The 20,312-nt window shown below is 34.9% G+C and overlaps 1 protein-coding gene across 1 annotated transcript; it reads right to left on the bottom strand.

The window, feature by feature from the left end:
• Positions 1–985: 985 nt before the first annotated feature.
• On the bottom strand, positions 986–3,232 carry LOC115968488. The gene is made up of 2 exons (XM_031087901.1): positions 3,089–3,232; positions 986–1,782 (listed from the first exon to the last, which is right to left on the bottom strand). The coding sequence occupies exons 1-2, from the start codon at positions 3,230–3,232 to the stop codon at positions 1,174–1,176; spliced, it is 753 nt and encodes a 250-aa protein (XP_030943761.1). The 3' UTR covers positions 986–1,173.
• Between the last annotated feature and the right edge of the window lie 17,080 nt (positions 3,233–20,312).

Below are 20,312 nucleotides of genomic sequence, written 5' to 3'. Positions count from 1 at the left end.
TGGTTGAAGCCAAATTGTTTGGCTTAAAAGCTATTTAACCTTAAAAGCTACTTTGAAGAAGTGTATTTTAGAGAATTTTGCTCTAGTAAGAGGCGGATCTTCACTCAAGTGATAAAGGTACTTCACTCAAGCTAGTGAATCTCGGTCATGCGAAATAATAAAGGAACTCGATACTTCACCTATCATTTATTCAAGGCTCATTTGTGCAAATAAAGAGTTCATGGTGAAGATTCACTTAGCAAGATTGCACAGGTTTAAGGGTCACTACGATTAAAAGGCAAGCAGGGAATTTGCAGAGTTTGTAATAGAGAGTCTAGCCATACAAATATTTTGTAAGTAGATTACTTTAACTACTTTTCTTGTAGTGAATTTTCTACAAGATTTTGTCCTTGAAGTGGTATTTCCATAAAAAAAGTTATTTAGTTTTCCACTTCGTTATCAAATTTTGTGCCTTACTTATAATGCTTTCATACTTACTACTTTTAGATTTGGTATTGATATATGTGGTTAACTATTTATCAATGCGGTTTAACTCATATCGTGTAAGATTTATCACTAAATTCAATAATTCCGTTGAATAAATCACAAAGGGTCTAAAATTTTTCACAAATGAACCAAAGCAAACAAATAAATGAATTTTTAGCCACTATATTAGTAAATGACCTACCAAGAGCCTTGTACTTCAATTGGTTGGCACTTCCAAGGTTCAAATTCTCTCCCCATTATAACTATTGAATTATCAAAAAAATACCTCTTAAAATTGAGAATGGTAACATATCAATTTGGACCATAAGCAACACATGACATCAAAGATTCCTTTTATATAAATAAATAAAATAGTTATTAAATGATGGACATTGATAACCTTGTAACCTGAGTAAGGTCCTAATGTTGAGGAGGTAATCTACTCAAATAATAGGCATTATTCTATCCTTCCCCAAAGTAACTAAATGAATAAATATTAAAGAATAGCACCGTAGATGTATGGTTTATATAATGGAATTATAATATGTGCAAGACCAAAAAATCACAAAGTATACAATTGGAGCTGAACATTCAGTAGTTACCTTCCAAGAAAAAGAGAATAAAGAAAGAAAAATCTTCATGTTTGGCTAGTATATGCCAATTAATAACAGGATACCAGTACATCACATAGTACAATTAATGAATATGTTAAAACCAACGCTTCATTTTCCTATCGAAGATGCTAGGTCCGTAAGTTGAATTGGCCATGGCAACAAGAAGGGGGAACTGCATTAATACAAAGAGGGTGATAGGAATACTAGCCAAGCAAATGACAGGTTTGAAAATCCATGATTGTTCATGTAGCATAAGTAAAAGTGCAGCAGAAAAGGTTGTCATCATGGCTACAATAGAGAAGAAAAGGGTGGAAAGTCCTATTATCATCTTTCTAGGCAAGGACTCAAGGAAATCTTCTTCTGCATAACGAGATGTGAGGATTCCCAAAAACATCAAGACTGAAGTTGAGGAAGAAAATAGTGAGAGAGCATCGGATACTATAAAGACTAGAAATAATTTTTTATTTAAGAAAATTGGGAAGCCATTATTTTGGTCGTTACCACCTGGAACGGTAAATACTACAGCAAACATAATGGTAACAATGAGAGCACCCACCACGGTACAAGAAGATGCTGTGTCCTTCATCCATTTCTCTCCCTTGCTCATCATGTCCTCATGGTTCTTTGTAAACAATTGTTGGGGAGTCAAACCCTGCTTGTTTAAATGTCCATGAACCCTAGGAGGGACAATGCTTTCCACCTCCTACATTTGTCAAACAAAATCTTAGAAACAAATATATATATATATATATATATATACACACACAAATATATCACAACATTAGAAAAGACATAAATTATTTTCCTCATTTATATATTAGGCGGAAATACTATTTTCATCCCTACATTTTCACCTCATTTCTACTTTGATCCATACTTTTTTTTTTTTACCGCTTTTAATCCCCAAAATAAAAAACCGTTTTGTTTTGGTCCCTATCGTCATCTCACTAACGGAGGGGTTGTTCACATAAGAGTTGAGACTAACAAATGTTTTACACTTGCCCTAATGGTTTAGTAACCAGTTTTACTTCTCACTTTGGGCCTATTAAATGAGTGTAATACATTTGTCAATCTCAACTCTCAAGTGAAATGATCCAAATATCCCCTTAAAATCTTCAAAATGACAGAATTCCTCTAAAATTTCCAAAAATATTAAATTACCCTCTCAAAAGAGTCAAAACCTTCAAAATGTCCCTGAAACTTTCAAAACAACCAAAATACCAGTAAAACCACTAACATGATGAGAAAAAATATATCTGTTGAAATCCTCTAGAATAAGACCTAGTAAACTTATAAAATTACAAACATACCTCTAAGATTTTCAAAATAATTAACCAAATAATAATAATAATAAAAACATCCAAAATAATGAAAGTAACTTACAAAGTGACCAAAATATTCTTGAAGCCTCCAAATGACCAAAAAATACTTTCAAAAACCTCTAAATCACTTAATTTCCCCTTCAATCACCAAAAAAAAACCCTTAAAAACCATTGAATGACAAAAATGCCTTATGAAATCTTCAAAATGATCTCGCTATTCCTGAAAACTTAAAGAATCGCCCCCCAAAACTTTAAAAGTTACTGCTCAAAAATAACTCAAGTGTCCTTTTACAGGTTTGAAGTGTTTGTAATTTTGTATGTGGATGTATAAGTTTATTTGATAGTTTTTATTAATTATTTTAGCATTTCTTTGTTGTTGGACTCTTATTTTGATTGTTGTTATTTTGATTGTGTTTTTTTACGTTGATTTTAGTTTTCTGTATTAGTATTTTAAAGTAATGAATTAAAACTTATAATCTAATATTCACATAAAAATATAGAAATTTTTTGTAAATTTCTGTACCAGCGAAAGTAGTACAACCAAACACCAAAAACTATTCAAAAGGGCCACAGTAACATTTTGTAGCCTACTGTTACCGCTTGATTAAAGACTTTAATAATTAATAGTTTAAGTGTAACATATAGCCAATAGATAAAGACCAAGAAATTGAAAGCGAGAGAGATAACCTTAAACCATTGTAGTTCTCTTTGCATCTGTAAAGCTGCACCTGCGATGTGATCAAGTGATGTAGAAGGTGCTGACATCCCTGCCATATGTAATAAGGTATTGCCGTAGGAGGAATCTGAAGCACCCGCCAAAGCGCTTTTCATATTAAAACCATAGATAAGGCCAAAGATTTTGGCTCGACGATATTGGACAGCAGCCGAAAAAATGTTGCTTGATTCTGCATCATGGCTGAACACAAATATGGGATCCGCTTTCACCATTTCAAATACAAACTCAAAAATCCCTTCCTTGGTTGCACGGACGATGGCATCTCGAACGCGACCAGTCCGCATTTGTTGAATATTTGAAATTGATAACTGTTCCTTCATGCGACCCAGGAGTTCATTGGATTGGAAGTGGGTCAACTTCATTTCATATAGATGCTTGATACCTTGGTGAATAATCAAAACATTGAAATTATCTAAACGACCTTAAAGATTAGAGTACTCCATTTAAGGTGCGTTTGAGATTAATATCTACAAGTCTCATTTACTTGTTTCCTTCGTTTACTTAGCAAAAAGAATACAATTTCCGATCCCATGGACTTAGTTTAATAGTGTTAAGAAGTGAGTAAGCACGTGTGCTTATAATAAGAAACAAAATTACCCAATAAGTTAAGAGTATTATTTTTTAGGTGAGCTTTTAAGACTAACACCTATAAATCCTATCCACTTGTATTCTTCATTTTCATTAGGTGATAATAAGCAAGTGAAAAACTGAAAATATAAAAGAAAAAAATAAATAAAAAACTGGAGGGAATGTAATAAAGAACCAATTGGAGTGAATGTGATGTTAATATTTTTAAAATGGGAGGAATATGAAAGTTAGAAACAAATTTTAAGTTTCGATTATGACGGGAATGTAACTTTGAAAAAAAAGAAAAACAATTTAAAAATAGTTATTTAAGTAAATATGTTTGTTCCCATTATGAAACAATTTTTTAATAAAAAAATAATTAAACTAGAAACAATTAAAAATTAGTCATATTATTCTTAGTTGATGTCAGTCTTTGAATTTTGAATCTTCAAACACACAGAAAAATTAAATTAATGTGCAAAACTTAGATACAGTTTTTTAAGTTTAGTACATTAGGGTTTCTAATTAAATTTAAGCACATAGTAATTAACAAATAAAACATAAATAGTGTTATTATTTCAAAAACAATATAACTCAATACAATTATATGTTTGAATTTACTTATGTAATTTAATTATTGTACCTAAGGAATTATAATAAATTGAGTTCTAGAGTACAATACCCAAGAGAGTTTGGAGATTTGAAACTAGTCGGCTCAACGAAGATAGCCCTGCAATGTAAAAACCTTGCTAAATTGTAAATTTGAAAATTATTCTCATAAAAAGAACAGACAAGATAAGCATTATATATGTAAAATCCTAAATTTTAATCCTAATTTCAAATTAAATACTAAAATTTAAATTTCATTATTTTCCATCTTATAATTTCACATTGTTATGAATGCTTTCATTACAGTTTTCTATGATGAAAGGGAATCATGGAGTGGTAATTATTGAAAAAAAAATCACAAAATTTGATTGTCAATGTTAGCATGCACATTGGTCTCCCTAAAATAGGATAAGAGACCAATTTAGAGAATGAACCCCGCCCCCCCCCCCCCCCCAAAAAAAAAAAAAAAACTCACAATGTCTTCCCAACACATCATCTAAATAAACATTTTGTTAGCATTTACACCAGCTTATGCAAAAATTACTATTTATTTTAGAATAAAAACCATTTTTAACTGTTTAGGCTAACTATTTCTAAAGCACTTTGATATTTTATTCTATACTTTATTTCATTGAAATATCATTTTTCTTGATTTTTTTAAAATTTTTTTCTCTTTGTTTACACACAACAGCCACCATCCACTTTGTCTCTCTTCACCCTTGGAAAGGCCCAAAATGTATGTGTGTGTGTGTGTGTGTGTGTGTGTGTGTGTGTGTGTGTTGTATAAGCTACAGTTGTTTGTATATTTGCCCAAGCACATTTTGCAAAATCATATTTTGCATAATCAGCTCATGATATGATGTGGGTGATTTTTGGACTTCATTGAGAACTTTATGCTATTTTACATGAACCGGTACAAATGCAATACTTCTCTATATTCAAGAAAGCATTGTTTATTCCCAAACTCTTATATATTATTTTTTGTGTCTTATAACTGAAAAAGAAAAAGAAAAAAAGGTGCTTTGCATAGTTTTAAAAACTAGAATGGTCAAAGAACCAAAAAAAAAAAAGTACCAATTCCTGGTTTTTTACTAGTTTTGGAAGTTTTGATTGGACCGAATTATAGTTCGATTCTCAGTTGAACTTGCCAGTTTAGTTCGGTCTGGTCTTGTTTTTAAAACTGTGGTATGATATTTTGAAAAGTGGGTTGAATAAAAAAAAATTAAATAAGTAATATTTTTATAAAATAGGGATTCTGATGTGGATGTTTTGAAAAATTGTTAGCTAAAACAAGAAAAATAAATTCTTCTATAAAATTTGGAGAAAAATTTAGAGACACAAGATGACTGCTCTTTCACCACCCAAATCTTGAGAAAATGAACTTTGGACAATGACATACCTAATCCACTAGTTTCTTTATCACTGCTTCGATTTCCTACTTATTTTTGAATGTTCAAATGAGTTTTATTGATCGAACCCACTGATTGAATATGAATACCTTTAAAGGAAAAAAAAAAGCACAAAATTATATAATTCAAGCTTCACCATATATGTTTCTAAAATAATAATTAAAAAAAGGCTTCACTATGTCCAAGGATAAATTGATATTTTGAAAAAAGAAATAATTACAATTTGGCTTTATCTTTGGAGTAGTGTTATTTCATACAAACTATTTTATATACGCTTCTCAAAAAAAGAAAAAAAGAAAAAACTATTTTATATACTTTTACACACATCCCAAAAAGTTATTGAATTCGTGACATGAAATCACGATTTCTAACTTATGAGATATATGTAAAACTATAAAATAGTTTGTGTACAACAAATTAACTCTTATTCTTCTCACAAAAAAATGAAATAAAATAAAATAAAACTCTTATCCTAAATTATTAACTGCAATGTTCAAAAGGAAACATATATAGAATCAAGACAGCTATAGATTATATTAGGGGATGATTTCTTCAAACAATTGATTGCCACGGTTTAAATCTTGAAAATTTGGAATCCAAAGTAATACGGTAAAAAATATTAAAATCTTCAAGTAAGGGACATAAATTATAGTTGTGGTGTTTTTCAAAAAAATAAAGTTATAGTTGTGGGTAGGGACGTCCCATTAACAATTCTAGGGTGCTACCTATTTTATGTTTAATTTTTATTTGTTTTTTGATAATTCAATAGCTTGAAAGAAAGTTTAAATTCGGAATGTCTTTTTGGAAATATAAAAAATGTACGAGTCACAAGACTTTTGGCCAAAATGTTATCCATTTTAACATGTACTTTTAACTGCCTTAATAAATTTATAAATAACATAAACATCTCTTAAATTTGGTTAAAATTATTAGTCCAAAGGCTCCCCCCTCCCTCCATTTACATTCAAAGTAGCCATGCATATATGGGCAAATATAGGGAGGACCTATTTTTTGTGACAAAATTATTTACTTTTTTTGTGTGGAAAATAATCTAAATTTTAGTTTTAAAAAACAAAAGAGATTTGAATGTCTGTTTTTAACTGTGATAAAAGTATTGTAGCAAAAAGTAGAGTGGGACACTAGGATCTACAAAAAAAAAAAAAAAAAAAAAAAAAAAAAAAAAAAAAAAAAAAAAACTTGGTTTTTTGAGAAAAATTCATAAAATGAGACCTACAAATAGTTAATTGGACCTGACTTTTTGGCCAAAACTTTGCAGTAGAATACGTGTAACGTGGAACGCTAAATGCGAAACGAAATAAGCTTGGGTTTTTGTGGGACTCACTTGGAGCCAATAAATAGTAAATAAGTTTTAGCAAAAAGCTAGTAAAACCCGGGTGCCAACATATCCTCATCCTTTTATAGCACATTTGATATAAAAGTTACCAAAAACTATATCTTTTGATAAACACTATACAAATAAGCTACTGAAATAAGTAAATCCCAAACGGACATATTAATATAAGGACAAATTTTAGTTACAAAATTGGTTGTAGCCTTAACCTTACTCAATATCATTAACATTACTATATATTTTGAAAATCTAATCATTAGATTGTATGTTCTTTATGCTCTTAATACACATGTCAAAATTTTGTGCCAATCGGATATTATTTACTAAATGATCTATAAAATTATATTTTATGCATAATTTTAAACTATAGAAACTTGCAATTTAAACAATCTATTGATGACATAGCTATTAATCTTTAATTTTCTAGAAATTTTGCAAGCATGAAGAATATAAGAAAAAAAAAATGTAATCCAATAGTGGGTTTGTCAAAATTCACCTCTAATAAAAATATATTGAGTAAGGTAGTTACAACCAATTTTGCAGCTAAATTTTGTCATTTATATAATTTGCTAAGTGATTATTTTATTTTTTTAAGAATCAAATTTTTAAGCAATATACTTATACAAAAAAACCTTTTTAAGTAATATAATTATGTGGTTAAGATATAAACAAGTTATTAATATTAAATCATAGTTATATTCTGTATGTGCCGACTCACATTTTTTATCACTTTCTCTTTCATGTATAAAAATAATATATTATTAGAATGTTATATATGAGTATAAGTCCTTTTTTTTTACATTGATTTAAGTTGGGTCTTACACATTATGCTTATGCAATATGATTTTGGATTAATGTCAGTGTTACACGTCATAAAATATAAAAATATTATTTTGGACACATTATAAGCACATTAAAAGTATAGACACTCTATAACCAAAGTTATAACAGATTTTCCCCTAAAAGGAGTTATAAGAGGTTTAAAAATGCTTTTAAAAAAAATTAAAATTCAATTATAAAAATTTCAATATATCTAAAAAAATTATTTATTTTAAAATATTTTGATCATTTATCATAATTGTTTGTGTAAGGACTCAATTTGTAACGACCTCAAAATGATGTTGGGTTCGCACGTTAAGGGCCCAAACAATATAATTTATAGAGCGTGGGTTTGAAAGGCTAGGTCTTGGTTATCGAACGGTAGTTAGTCATGGTACTCGTGGTAGACACGCAAGGACGAGCCATGGTTGTCCGTGGATCTTGCCCATCAAGCTTAATGTTCATATTCTTCCTTTTTCTCTCTCTTGGTCTCCCCCCCCCCCCTCTTTGGCACCTAAACCTTTACATTATATAAGCCTTCACGGTTGATCCTGATCCTCCATCTGTTGATCAAGCAGGTACCTACTTAAGTACCTGTCCCATCAGCCGCCTCCCCCTACTTGCTGTTAGTTGCAATAACCGAAACCACACTGTTCAGGAGTCTTTTCCCATTAATATGACCTGGACGTTTGTGGGCGCATTCAATGTGGAGGTGACGTCTTTTCCTTGAACCACTCCCACTCCGCATCCCCATGTGAGTCCCATTCTACTCGCCTTTTCTTCTGGGGCGCTTCGGAGGCTGCCTTGGATGACATGTCTCTCTTCCCTTTGAAGTCTCGGGATGCCGAGGACAGGGTCATCCTTGGCTGTATCTCTAGGCGGTTTGGTCTTTCACCACTTGTCCTCGGCAACTACTCTCCTCGGCACGGGCCCTGGGTCCTAATGGAAAGTAGGCCGGGTTATAAGTTCTCTGGCCCCACAATAGCCCTTCAAAATCCTGCTATCCGGATCCTCGGCCGGATAGGAGGGTTTTGATGACATCAGGCTTCTGTCAAAGCTTGTCAATCCTTGTCACCTATCGGTTCCCAAGACTCTTCGTCTGCCCGAGACACGTTCCTAGAGCCTTTGGAAGGTGAAACGTGTCCTCATTAAATGCGGGTGGCTCTGTGCTCCTCACGTTCAACGGCACGATGGTGATCTAACGGTGGAGATTTACTTGCCTTTATAGGCAGGAAAATTCGTGCAGTTACTTTCGATGGGAGGTATAAATGATTTTTGGAACTGATTTGTCTCTTCACTTTTGTACTTAAGAGTTCTAGCGTGTATACCCCGGGTTCATCCAAACTTTCATCCAAATTCAAGTCTATCTCCAGCACAAAAAGCCTGTTCGAGGCACTTTTCCTCTTTTCTGTAAGTTCTCTGCCTTCATTAACTCGTGCTTTTTCTTTTCTGGGTTTATTTTTCTCTTCTTCCTTTCCTTCTCCCGTCATCCACTAAGTTTTCTTAGAAACACTTAGAGATGGTTAAATTGAGATTGAGAAAATTGGTTGATACTGAAGAGGCGATGGAAAAGTTCATCGCCGATTATAGGATTCCCCTCAACGTGAGTTTGAGGCACTGTAAGATGGGAGAGTGGCATCTCCGAAGAAGGACGGGCGAGGTGGTAATTCCCATTCTCGCCTTTGTAGAGGGGGGGATGAGAATCCCCATAGGACCGGTAATGAAGAGTTACCTTAGGCATTTTCGATTAGCTCCCATCTAGTGCGCTGCCAATGTGTTTAGGATTCTGGGTTGTGTGGATGCCTTAAACGAGAAAATGGGGCTAAGACTAACCCTTCATGACGTAAATTGGTGCTACAATCTCCAAAATTTGAAGGGCAAATCCTACTACATGAAGACGAGAGACAATAGGGTTCGGCTAATCTAGTGCCTCTCCGACTCCAACAAGGGGTTGAACAAGGACTTTCTTATCGTATCCGGGGAATGGCATGATGGCTTTCCATGCCCGATGGTGGAGGGAGAAACAGGTGGGGTATAGAAAGTAGAAGGGTGCCAATCCTTTGCGCCGTTTTAATTTGATGCGGTTCGGTTACTAACCATGTACATGTCTTTCTTTTTTTTGCAGATCCAAACGCCTTTCACCAACACTTTCATCTGGTTAACCGGGTTGATTTGGAAACTGTTCTTCAAGCAGCAGTTTTTGTAAATGAAGAGGATGGTCAAGTCAGAGCCGCTCACAAAATCTTAGGGTACACTCCCCTTTAGAAGTCATTTGCCGACACAAAGCACGTGATTAGCGCTAACCGTCCTCGGCTTCCAAAAATTACCGTAGTTGAACAAGGGTTTTTGGTCTCCGAAGGATCTCCTGTCCTAGAGGGCATCCCATTGGTGGGCTCTTCGTCGTCTCATCACGCAGCGGAGGACGAAGGTAATTTGGGTCTGTTCGAGGAGGGTTTTGGGGCATTTGACCAAGCCGACCCATCCGAGGATCCTTCTGGTGATCTAAGTGACCCAGAATTGTCCGAAGCGGAACTGTTGTCAGTGGGAACATCCTCCCGAACCGAGATGGGTCTTAAGAGAAAGCCCCCAACTAGCCTGTTCGACCTCATTAAGGGCTAGCCGGGGAAGGGTGCACAGGGAAGACTGCAATCCAATGCTCCGTCTCCGCTACCTCAGCCCCAACCCGTCCAGACTAGGTCATCCTCCATTAAGTCGCAACCACAATCTCCTCGCCCCAAACTTCCTGCTCCTCCTCAATCAGCTCTGCCTCCTTGGCCGGAGCCCACTGACTCAAAGAGAAAGAGGAGTCCCAAGGGGCAGGAACCCATGGATGGGGGAAAATCTCAATCCTCTCAAGAGAGGGATGAAGCCTCGCGAGTTAAAAAACAATTAAAGATTGGGCACCAAAGCAAGTGTAAAGGGATCGAAGCCCAATCCGCCCAAAGCAAGGGGAAGGGGATCGAAGCCCAATCTGCACCGAGCACTTGGCTTCCCGCCCCAATGCTCCATGGGGAGCCATTGCTGGAAACCGCGTCCATGAGGGACCTTGGGGACGACGATGGCGGTTATGTAGCCGACGCATTAGGGAGAACCATGCTGCTTCCTACTGATGTGGAAGAGTTAAAGAACATGAGGATGCAGGAGGTTTTCCTTAGCGTGAAGAGGTACCTGGGCATGGTAGGACTCTTGAAACCTAAGGCTCTGTCAATTCTGTCTCCTAGATTTTCATTCATAATATACTTGTCTCAATTGGCAAGCTATCCAGGCCACCTATAGGATGGAGGATGAAGTGAAGGGGCAAAGTAAGGCCGCCGAGGATGAGCGCACCAAACGCATAGATGCTGCGCGGACCCTCAAAGCTTCTGAGGTTGACCTCGCAAAGGCTAGGGAGGACTTAAAGGAGGCTACCCGAGAGAGTGATAGTGCCTTGGCAGGTTTAACTGGCACCCAAACACAGGCCGACGAACAGACAAAGCGCCTACTCGATGCCGAGGAGCAATTGCAGATAGCTAAGGAGCAGATCAGTGACTTGAAGAAGAAACTGATTATGGCAGAGAATGCTAAGGGTGTAGCGGAGTTGGCTCGAGACGAAGCCGTGAGGGCCAAGCAGGAGGTTGAGTTTTCCAGAAACGAGGCCGAAGCTGCTAGGAACAAGGCCGAAGAGGAGGGTTACGAGACGGGGATGGCTGAAACCCAGGCCTCCCTTAAAGCTCAAATTCCTAGAGTATGCAGACTATACTGCTCTCAGGTTTGGGAAGAGGCCTTAAAACAAGCTGGGGTGGATGCTTCATCTGACTTGTGGAAGGCGGAGAGCATATTTTATCCTCCAGCCATCCGTAAGACCGCCTCCGCCAACTCCGAGGTTATGAGCGATCAACACGAGGTAGGGGTTACTCAGTCAGAAACTGCACAGATCATCGTCCCTCCTGGCGAGTCGATTGAAGGAGGAAAGCCTCATGATGCGACGAAAGCACCTGGAGGTATGAATCCCGAGATGCCCAAAGAGGGTGCCGAGCCTACGGTCAGCGCCCAGATCCCTGATGCCGAGGAGCCAGCCATCCTTGTTCAGCCCCTACAGGAAATTCCCCTTACTGAGGTCCCCAAGAGTATCGAAACCGACCTTGCTCAGCCTTCCCAAGAAGGGGATGTCTCACAGGGCCCCGAGGCTAGTCCTGCTCTGCCTTCCAAGGACGTGGACAAAACAACATTGAAGAAGTAGCAGCCCTGGCCAACCTTCGTATTTGTTTCCAGTTTAATTATTTAATTAGTTTCCCTTTTGTTTTGAAAACTTTATAGTTTGATTGCAGTTTGAACTTATTAACCACATATATGAAATTCTTTTCTTCCATTAAATTACATGTTAGTTGCCCTTGCTGATGCTTACTATTGTTGCGGATCTCCTGATTTTTGAACTAGTTATCTTAACATGTATGAATGGTTGCGCATATGATATATTTGGGATCATATCCTGGAATTCTAACTTACCCGCGCCCATAGGACGTTGAATTTGTGTCTGAACACACTTCTGGGGAGATATAGGCATCATCCGAGATGTCATGCACATTGTTAGGCCGAGCCTGGTATCTAGATTTCCTTTAAGTAGTTGGTTTCCCCATAAGTTCGAGTCCGAGGACCATACAATACCTTGGTTCTGTCCAAAACTTAGATTTCTTTTAAGTAGTTGGTTTCCCCATAGGTTTGAGTCCGAAGACCATACAATACCTTGATTCTGTCCAAAACTTAGATTTCTTTTAAGTAGTTGGTTTTCCCATAAGTTTGAGTCCGAGGACCATGCAATACCTTGGTTCTGTCAAAAACTTAGATTTCTTTTAAATAGTTGGTTTTCCCATAGGTTTGAGTCCGACGACCATGCAATACCTTGGTTCTGTCCAAAACTTAGATATTTTCTTTAAGTAGTTGATTTCCCCATAGGTTTGAGTCCGAGGACCATACAATACCTTAGTTCTGTCCAAAACTTAGATATTTTCTTTAAGTAGTTGGTTTCCCCACAGGTTTGAGTCCGAGGACCATGCAATACCTTGGTTCTGTCCAAAACTTAGATATTTTCTTTAAGTAGTTGGTTTCCCCATAGGTTTGAGTCCGAGAACCATGCAATTCCTTGGTTCTGTCCAACACTTAGATATTTTCATTAAGTAACTGGTTTCCCTATAGGTTTGAGTCCGATGACCATACAATACCTTGGTTCTGTCCAAAACTTAGATATTTTCATTAAGTAGTTGGTTTCCCCATAGGTTTGAATCTGAGGACCATACAATACCTTGGTTCTGTCCAAAACTTAGATATTTTCTTTAAATTTGGGGGGACTAGCCCCTCGGCCAAGGTGTGGGACGTTGATCTGATGTTGGAAGCCCTAAGAACTGCCCGTGCCACTGGTGCTTCGAAACGCAGCCCCTAGTGGAACTTTATGTTAGGGCATAACAACGGGCCGTTGGAAGTGGTGGAGGGACTTTCTCGACCCACCGCCTGTGCCAACGCACAAGCCTTCCCATAAACGGCGCCAATTGTAAGGACTCAATTTGTAACGACCCCAAAATGATGTTGGGTTCGCACGTTAAGGGCCCAAACAATATAATTTGTAGAGCGTGGGTTTGAAAGGCTAGACCTTGGTTACCGAACGATGGTTAGTCATGGTACTCGTGGTGGACACGCAAGGACGAGCCATGGTTGTCCGTGGATCTTGCCCATCAAGCTTAATGTTCATATTCTTCCTTTCTCTTTCTCTTGGCCCCCCCCCCTCTTTGGCGCCTAAGCCTTTACATTATATAGCCCTTCACGGTTGATCCTGATCCTCCATCTGTTGATCAGGTAGGTACCTACTCGAGTATCTATCCCATCAGCCGCCTCTCCCTACTTGCTATTAGTTGCAATAACCGAAACCACACTGTTCAGAGTCTTTTCCCATTAATATGGCCTGGACGTTTGTGGGCGCATTCAATGCGGAGGTGACGTCTTTTCCTTGAACCACTCCCACTCCCACTCCGCACCCCCATGTGAGTCCCATGCTATTTGCCTTTTCTTCTAGGGCGCTTCGGAGGCTGCCTTGGACGACATGTCTCTCTTCCCTTTGAAGTCTCGGGATGCCGAGGATAGGGTCATCCTCAGCTGCATCTCTAGGCGGTTTGGTCTTTCACCACTTGTCCTCAGTAACTACTTTCCTCGGCACGAGCCCTGGGTCCTAATGGAAAGTGGGCCGGGTCATAAGTTCTCTGGCCCCACAGTTTGTATTAATAATAAAAATTGGGTATTGTGCTTCTGCTATTTAACTTGACTTAAGTATTATCCATTGTAAAACGTGCTTTTTCAATGTATTGCACCATAAATATTAAAACTATTAAGTTAGTTTGTTATAAATTGAACTCTACTTAAAATTTTCAAGAAATTTAAAATACAATTCCAATTAAAATTCAATTACTAAAACTATCAAGAATTTTAAAGAAGTTTCACTATTTACTATAAATTATAATCTACACTAATTATTGGTTTTGATAAAAGCAAAATTTACACAATTTTATTTAAATAATTTAGGTAAATTATATTTTAAACCCAATAATTCTATTATCTATTTAATGTTTTAATTTTAAATATTTTATTAAAATATTTTCTTTAATTTTCATATAAGTTTGGATTAACCAGTACTTTGCATACAGATACTATAATAATTAAAATGAAGTCATTTCACTTGTCTTTTTTTAACTGCAATGAGTTTCTAAGAATTCTAACAAATTTAAAATATGACTCACATGCCAAAAGCCTTTTAACTCAATTAGTTAGTATTTTGATGTTTTCAACACATCTAGGATTCAAATTTTCCCTCCATGTTGTAACTATCGAATTATTCCCCCAAGAAAAAATTCACGATACAAATTCACATTACATTCAAATTCTCAACAAAATAAAAAAATAAAAAAATTACATATTAATTTATATAAATTAATATTATTCCTAAAAAATTAAATTAGGATTTCTATTTCAAAATAGATTCACACAATTATTGACTATCGAAATAATTTCTTAAAAAAATCCTCTTAATTTTTCTAATTCTTGCATGTTTTTTCCATAAGCATGTCAAAATTCATTCTTTGAAATGCTTATTTTCAATTATAATGCTATCGAAGAGATCAACAATTTATTAACATAAAATCTTACTTTTTTAATTTCGATTAATGTTTAAGACTATTAATACTACTTGATTTTTTAGAATTTTTATTTTATATTTTGGCTTATGAATCATATGGATAATCTAAAATATATTCATATTTCAATTGATTTATATATATATATATATATATATATTCATATTTCAATTGATAAAAATCATTTTCATTAGATCAAAATGGCAGTATAGTACCACTACATGTGTTCCCTAATGCAGTATTAATAATGTTGGGTGTTACAACCTATTAGATATGCTGTTTAACATTCAAGGTTTTTGTAACTCAATTGGCATCTCTTTATTTATTTATTTATTTTCCTAATTTGATAGTTACAATAGGGATGGTGGGTTTGAACCCTAGTGTAATTAGGTGCCAAGGTGCCAACTTGTTAAGCTATAAGGCTCTTGGAAGCACCTCTTTATATTTTTAAAAAAAGATGCATCTGTAGTTCAAATCTCTCTTCCCATTAGTGTAACTATCGCTTTATAAATAGGTGGGTGGGTGGGTGGGGGGGGGGGGGGAAGATATGGGATTTGTAAATTTAGATATGAAGAATGAAAAGATATGATATTCCCAGTTTCAACCAATTATTTGATGATTCAAAGTTGAAAAACTTTTACCAAAAAAAATATATATATATCAAACACACCTCCTCCCTCCCCTTCCCTCTCAAATGGGCCTCTTGTAATGCCTAGAGCAGTGCACCATCTCTACTCTTCTCCTCTATTTTGGCCTAGATTGGATCTACAGATAGAAGAGATGGGCTTGGTCCTTAAGGGCCCCCCTTTTCATAGGTTTTTATTTATTTCTCTGTTTGTCGAGACATGTGGTGGCTTTATTTCTTTATAAAGTTTATCATTTGTGTTTTACTAGGGACATTAGCTTATGTTCCAGCTCTATTACTTTTGTTCAGGAGTGGAACTGACGGTGACAGCATGTGTTGGTGAGTGTACAGTACACCAGCCAAGGCAAACATGAGTGCTGACCTAGCTGAATCCATACCTTATAGGTGGACAAGCTGTAAGGAAAGAAAATGAGACGTTGGCAAAGAGAGGGTATCCATGGATCGTGCCAATGGTGATTACCCTTGGGGAGAGTGAAGTACGTGCCTGGCATGGACACCTAGCACTAGTGTAAAAGGGAGATAGCAACTTCCTATGGTCAACGGCTGTAGAACACTCCTCATTGACTGAAGCTATGTTGGACCACTGCTGAGAACGCGTGTATCACTCCTGACCTCCTTGATGCCCCTTTCCTTGTCTATTACTTGTCCTTCACAGTGTCACAATGCCACCCTTCATCCCACTACATTGACATCGGTGAATTTTCTCTCTCTTCCAGCCATAGTATAGTACAGTAGTTGTATTAGGGTTTGAACGGAGGAATGAGAGCTTGACACCTGTTTTAATGTACCTAACAATATTCCTCGTGATATAAGAGGAACATGTTGCTGAGCAATTAGGGCAAGAGATAGAAACAACAACAGCCACAACAACCACTACCACTATCACTACCCCCTAAAAACTACAACTCCCAATTACCAAAATCACAACCAAATCACAAACCCACAACCACATCACCACCATCATCTGGGAAAAGAAAAACAAAAATGAAAATCAATTGGACCACAAAGCCCCACTGAAGCACATATCAATCCACCATAAATATGATCGGACCACCGTAAATCTGATCGAAACCCAACCCAACTACTACAAGCCAACTTGTGAGAGGAGAGTGGAATAAGATAAAGTGAGAAAGTTGATTTCAGTTAAAAGGGAGAAGGGGAGAGGCTGGGCATGAAGACGTGGGTGATAGAAAATTAGAAACAGGGGAGAAGCAAAAAGAGAGAAAAGAAAAACAGCCACAACAACCATTGCCACTGTCACCACCACCCAGAACCACATCCTCCAACCACCAAAATCACAACCAAATCACAAACCCAAACCCACATCACCATCACCACCATCAACCGGGAAAAGAAAAAGAAAAACTAAAATTAATCAGACCCACGAAGCCCCACTGAAGCACATATCAAACCACCATAAATCCGATCGGACCATCGAAGCACACATCGAACCGTCGTAAATCCGATCGGAACCCAACCTAACTGCCACAAGCAAACCCAAGAAAGGAGAGAGTGACAAGATAGAGTGAGAAAATTGATTTCAGTGGAGAGGGAGAAGGGGAGAGGCTGGGCATAAAGGCGTGGGTGATAGAAAATTAGAAATAGAGGAGAAGCAAAAAGAGAGAAAAGGGAGGAGAGAGAAGTAGCACGTGAACCAAATAAACAACATTATTTGAGTTTAACTTCCATCTACAATCAGTTGCTAAAAATGGCAATTTACTGTAGCTAAGAGTTAAATTTTTTTTAAGTATAATATCTTTGATGTTGTGGGTATTTTTAGCACCACTACTATGAATGCTCTTACAACCAAAATCTTGAGAAAAGGAACTATGTACAGTGACATACCTGATTCAATAATTTCTTTACCATTGCTTCGGCTTTCGTTTCCCGTAGGTTTTTGAATGTTCAAATGAATATCATTCATTAACTATTGCAGTTTGGCTTCATCTAAGAGTAATGTTTATCACATACAAATTATTTTACACAATTTTATACACCCCCAAAATTAACTACAATCATGACTTAAGTTTGTGTACAACAAATTTAACCCTTATCTTAGATTTGTAGCAATATTCAAAGGGCAACACATACAGAATCAAGAAAATTACGAATTGGATTAATGGGAAATGATTTCTTCGAACAATTGATTGACACACTTTAAATATTGAAATTTGGAAACAAAAGTAATACTGTAAAAAATATTAAAATCTTTAAGTAAGGGACTTACATTATAGTTGTGGAACTAGTAGGAGCGTCCCATTAACATTTGTGGGGTGTTACCCATTTTTTGTTTAATTTTTATCCGTTTTTGTATAATTTAATAGTTTGAAAGGAAGTTTAAATCCTAATTTTCTTTTTTGGAAATATAAGAAGGTACGAGTCAAAACTATAAAACTTCTGGTCAAGACGTTTCCCATTTTAACATGTACTATTGGAATTGTTTTTGGTTCAGAACTAATTCAATAAATTTATAGATAAGACAGACATCTCTTAAAATCAGTTAAAATTAATACAATCCAATGACGTTACCCATTTACATATATGGGCAAATATAGACAAACTATTTTTTGTTTCAAATTTTTTGCAAATAATCTAACTTTCATCTTTTTTTGAAATAAAGAAGTTTTTAGTGTCTGTTTTATAAGAACAACTTATCTAGTTTTTTGTTAAAAGATTTTTGCTGAAAGTTTTGTAACTAAAAGCTAAAACCTAAAAAAACAAAAGTTGATACTGAAAGTATTTTAATTAAAAGCTAAAAACTTTATTAAAAAAAAAAAAAAAAAACTAAAGCCCAAGATGTTCCGAGTCTGGTTCTCAAAAAAAATAAAATAAAAAAAACAAAGTTAATTGATTTTTTGTTGAAAATACTATAGCAAAAGTGTAAAGTGGAACACTCGACTCGCAATAAGCAAAAATCATAAAATGTGACCCATAAATAGTTGATTGTTGTTAACTTTTTGACCAAAACTTTGTAGTAGAATACATATAACATGGAATCCTAAACTTGAGCCAAAATAAGCTTGTATTTTTTGTGGGACTTGCATTGGAAAAAAGCAATAAGTTTTAGCAAAAAGCCAATAAAAAGCTGGTGCTAAAAGCAACCTTAGCCTTTTACAACACATTTGATAAATACTATGAAAATAAGCTATTAGGAATAAGCAAATCAAACGGACATATTAATATAAGTTTCAAAGTGAGTATTATTATTATTATTATTATTATTTTGAGAATCAACTTTTTATGTATTTATACAAAAAATTTTCAAGTAATATAATTACAAGGTTAAGATATAAACAAGCTAATTTATAATAAATCTTAGTTATATTCTATATGTGCTTACTCACATTTTCTTTTACTTTCTTTTTCATGTCTAAAAATAGTAAATTATTAGAATGTTATATATGAGTAGAAGTTTATTTTTTTCAACATTGATTTAAGTTGTTCTTGTGCAATATGATTTTGGTTTGATGTAAGTGTTACACGTCATAAAATATACTTTCACTGTGTGGACACAGCACATTAAAATTATAGAAACCCTATAATCAAAGCTTTAAGAGGTTTAGAAATGCTTTTCTAATTAAAATTCTATTATAAAAAAAATTCTATATATCTAAAAAAATCATTATTTATTTTAATTTATTTTGATTATTTCTAATAATTTTTTGTATTAATAATAAAAATTGGGCATTGTGCTTGTGCTATGCAACTTGACTTAAGTATTATCCTTTGTAGGGCGTGCTTTCTCAATGTACCGCACTATGAAATTAAATTTATTAAGGTAGATTTTTATAAATTAAACTCCACTTAAATTTAAAGAAATTAAAAAAAAAATGACTCCAATTTAAATTTAATTATCAAAATCTATCAAAAATTTTAAAGAAGAGCTTCACCATTTATTATAAATTATAATCTACAATAATTCTTGGTTTTGATAAAAGCTAAACTTACACAATATATTATTTAAATAATTTGGAAAAATTATATTTTAAACCTTATAATTCTATTATCTATTTAATTTTTTAATTTCAAATATTTTATTAAAATATTTTCTATAGCTTTCATATAAGTTAACCAGTACTTTGCATAAGCATACGTATACTATAATAACGAAAATGGCGTCATTTCACTTGTATTCCTTTTAGCTACAATGATTTTCTAAGAATTCTAATGAATTTAAAATATGACTGATCATATGCCAAGAGTTTTTTAGTTCAATTGGTCATTCCTAAAATATTAAATTAGGATTATCTATTTCAAAAATAGATTCATGCAATAACCAACTATAGAAATAGTCTCTTATAGAAATAATTTCTTCCAAAAATCCTCTTAATTTTTCTAATTCTTGTATGTTTTTTCCATGTCAAAATTCATATTTTGACATACTTATTTTTCATTTCCAATGCTATCAATGAAATCAAGTTATCAATGTAAAATCTTACTTTTTTTAATTTCAAATAATATTTAAGACTATTAATCTTAACTTAATTTTTTAGAATTATTATTTTGTATCTAGGCTTATGAATCACATGGATTATTCATATAATCTTAACTTAATCATATAATCAAATGGATTATTAATTAGAATCTATGATATTCCAAATTTCAACCCGTTATTGGATG

This window comes from Quercus lobata, chromosome 2, assembly GCF_001633185.2.
Source record: "Quercus lobata isolate SW786 chromosome 2, ValleyOak3.0 Primary Assembly, whole genome shotgun sequence".
Lineage (NCBI taxonomy): Eukaryota > Viridiplantae > Streptophyta > Magnoliopsida > Fagales > Fagaceae > Quercus > Quercus lobata.
The sequence above is the reverse complement of the archived record's forward strand: the minus strand, read 5'-3'. Positions and strand labels throughout refer to the sequence as shown.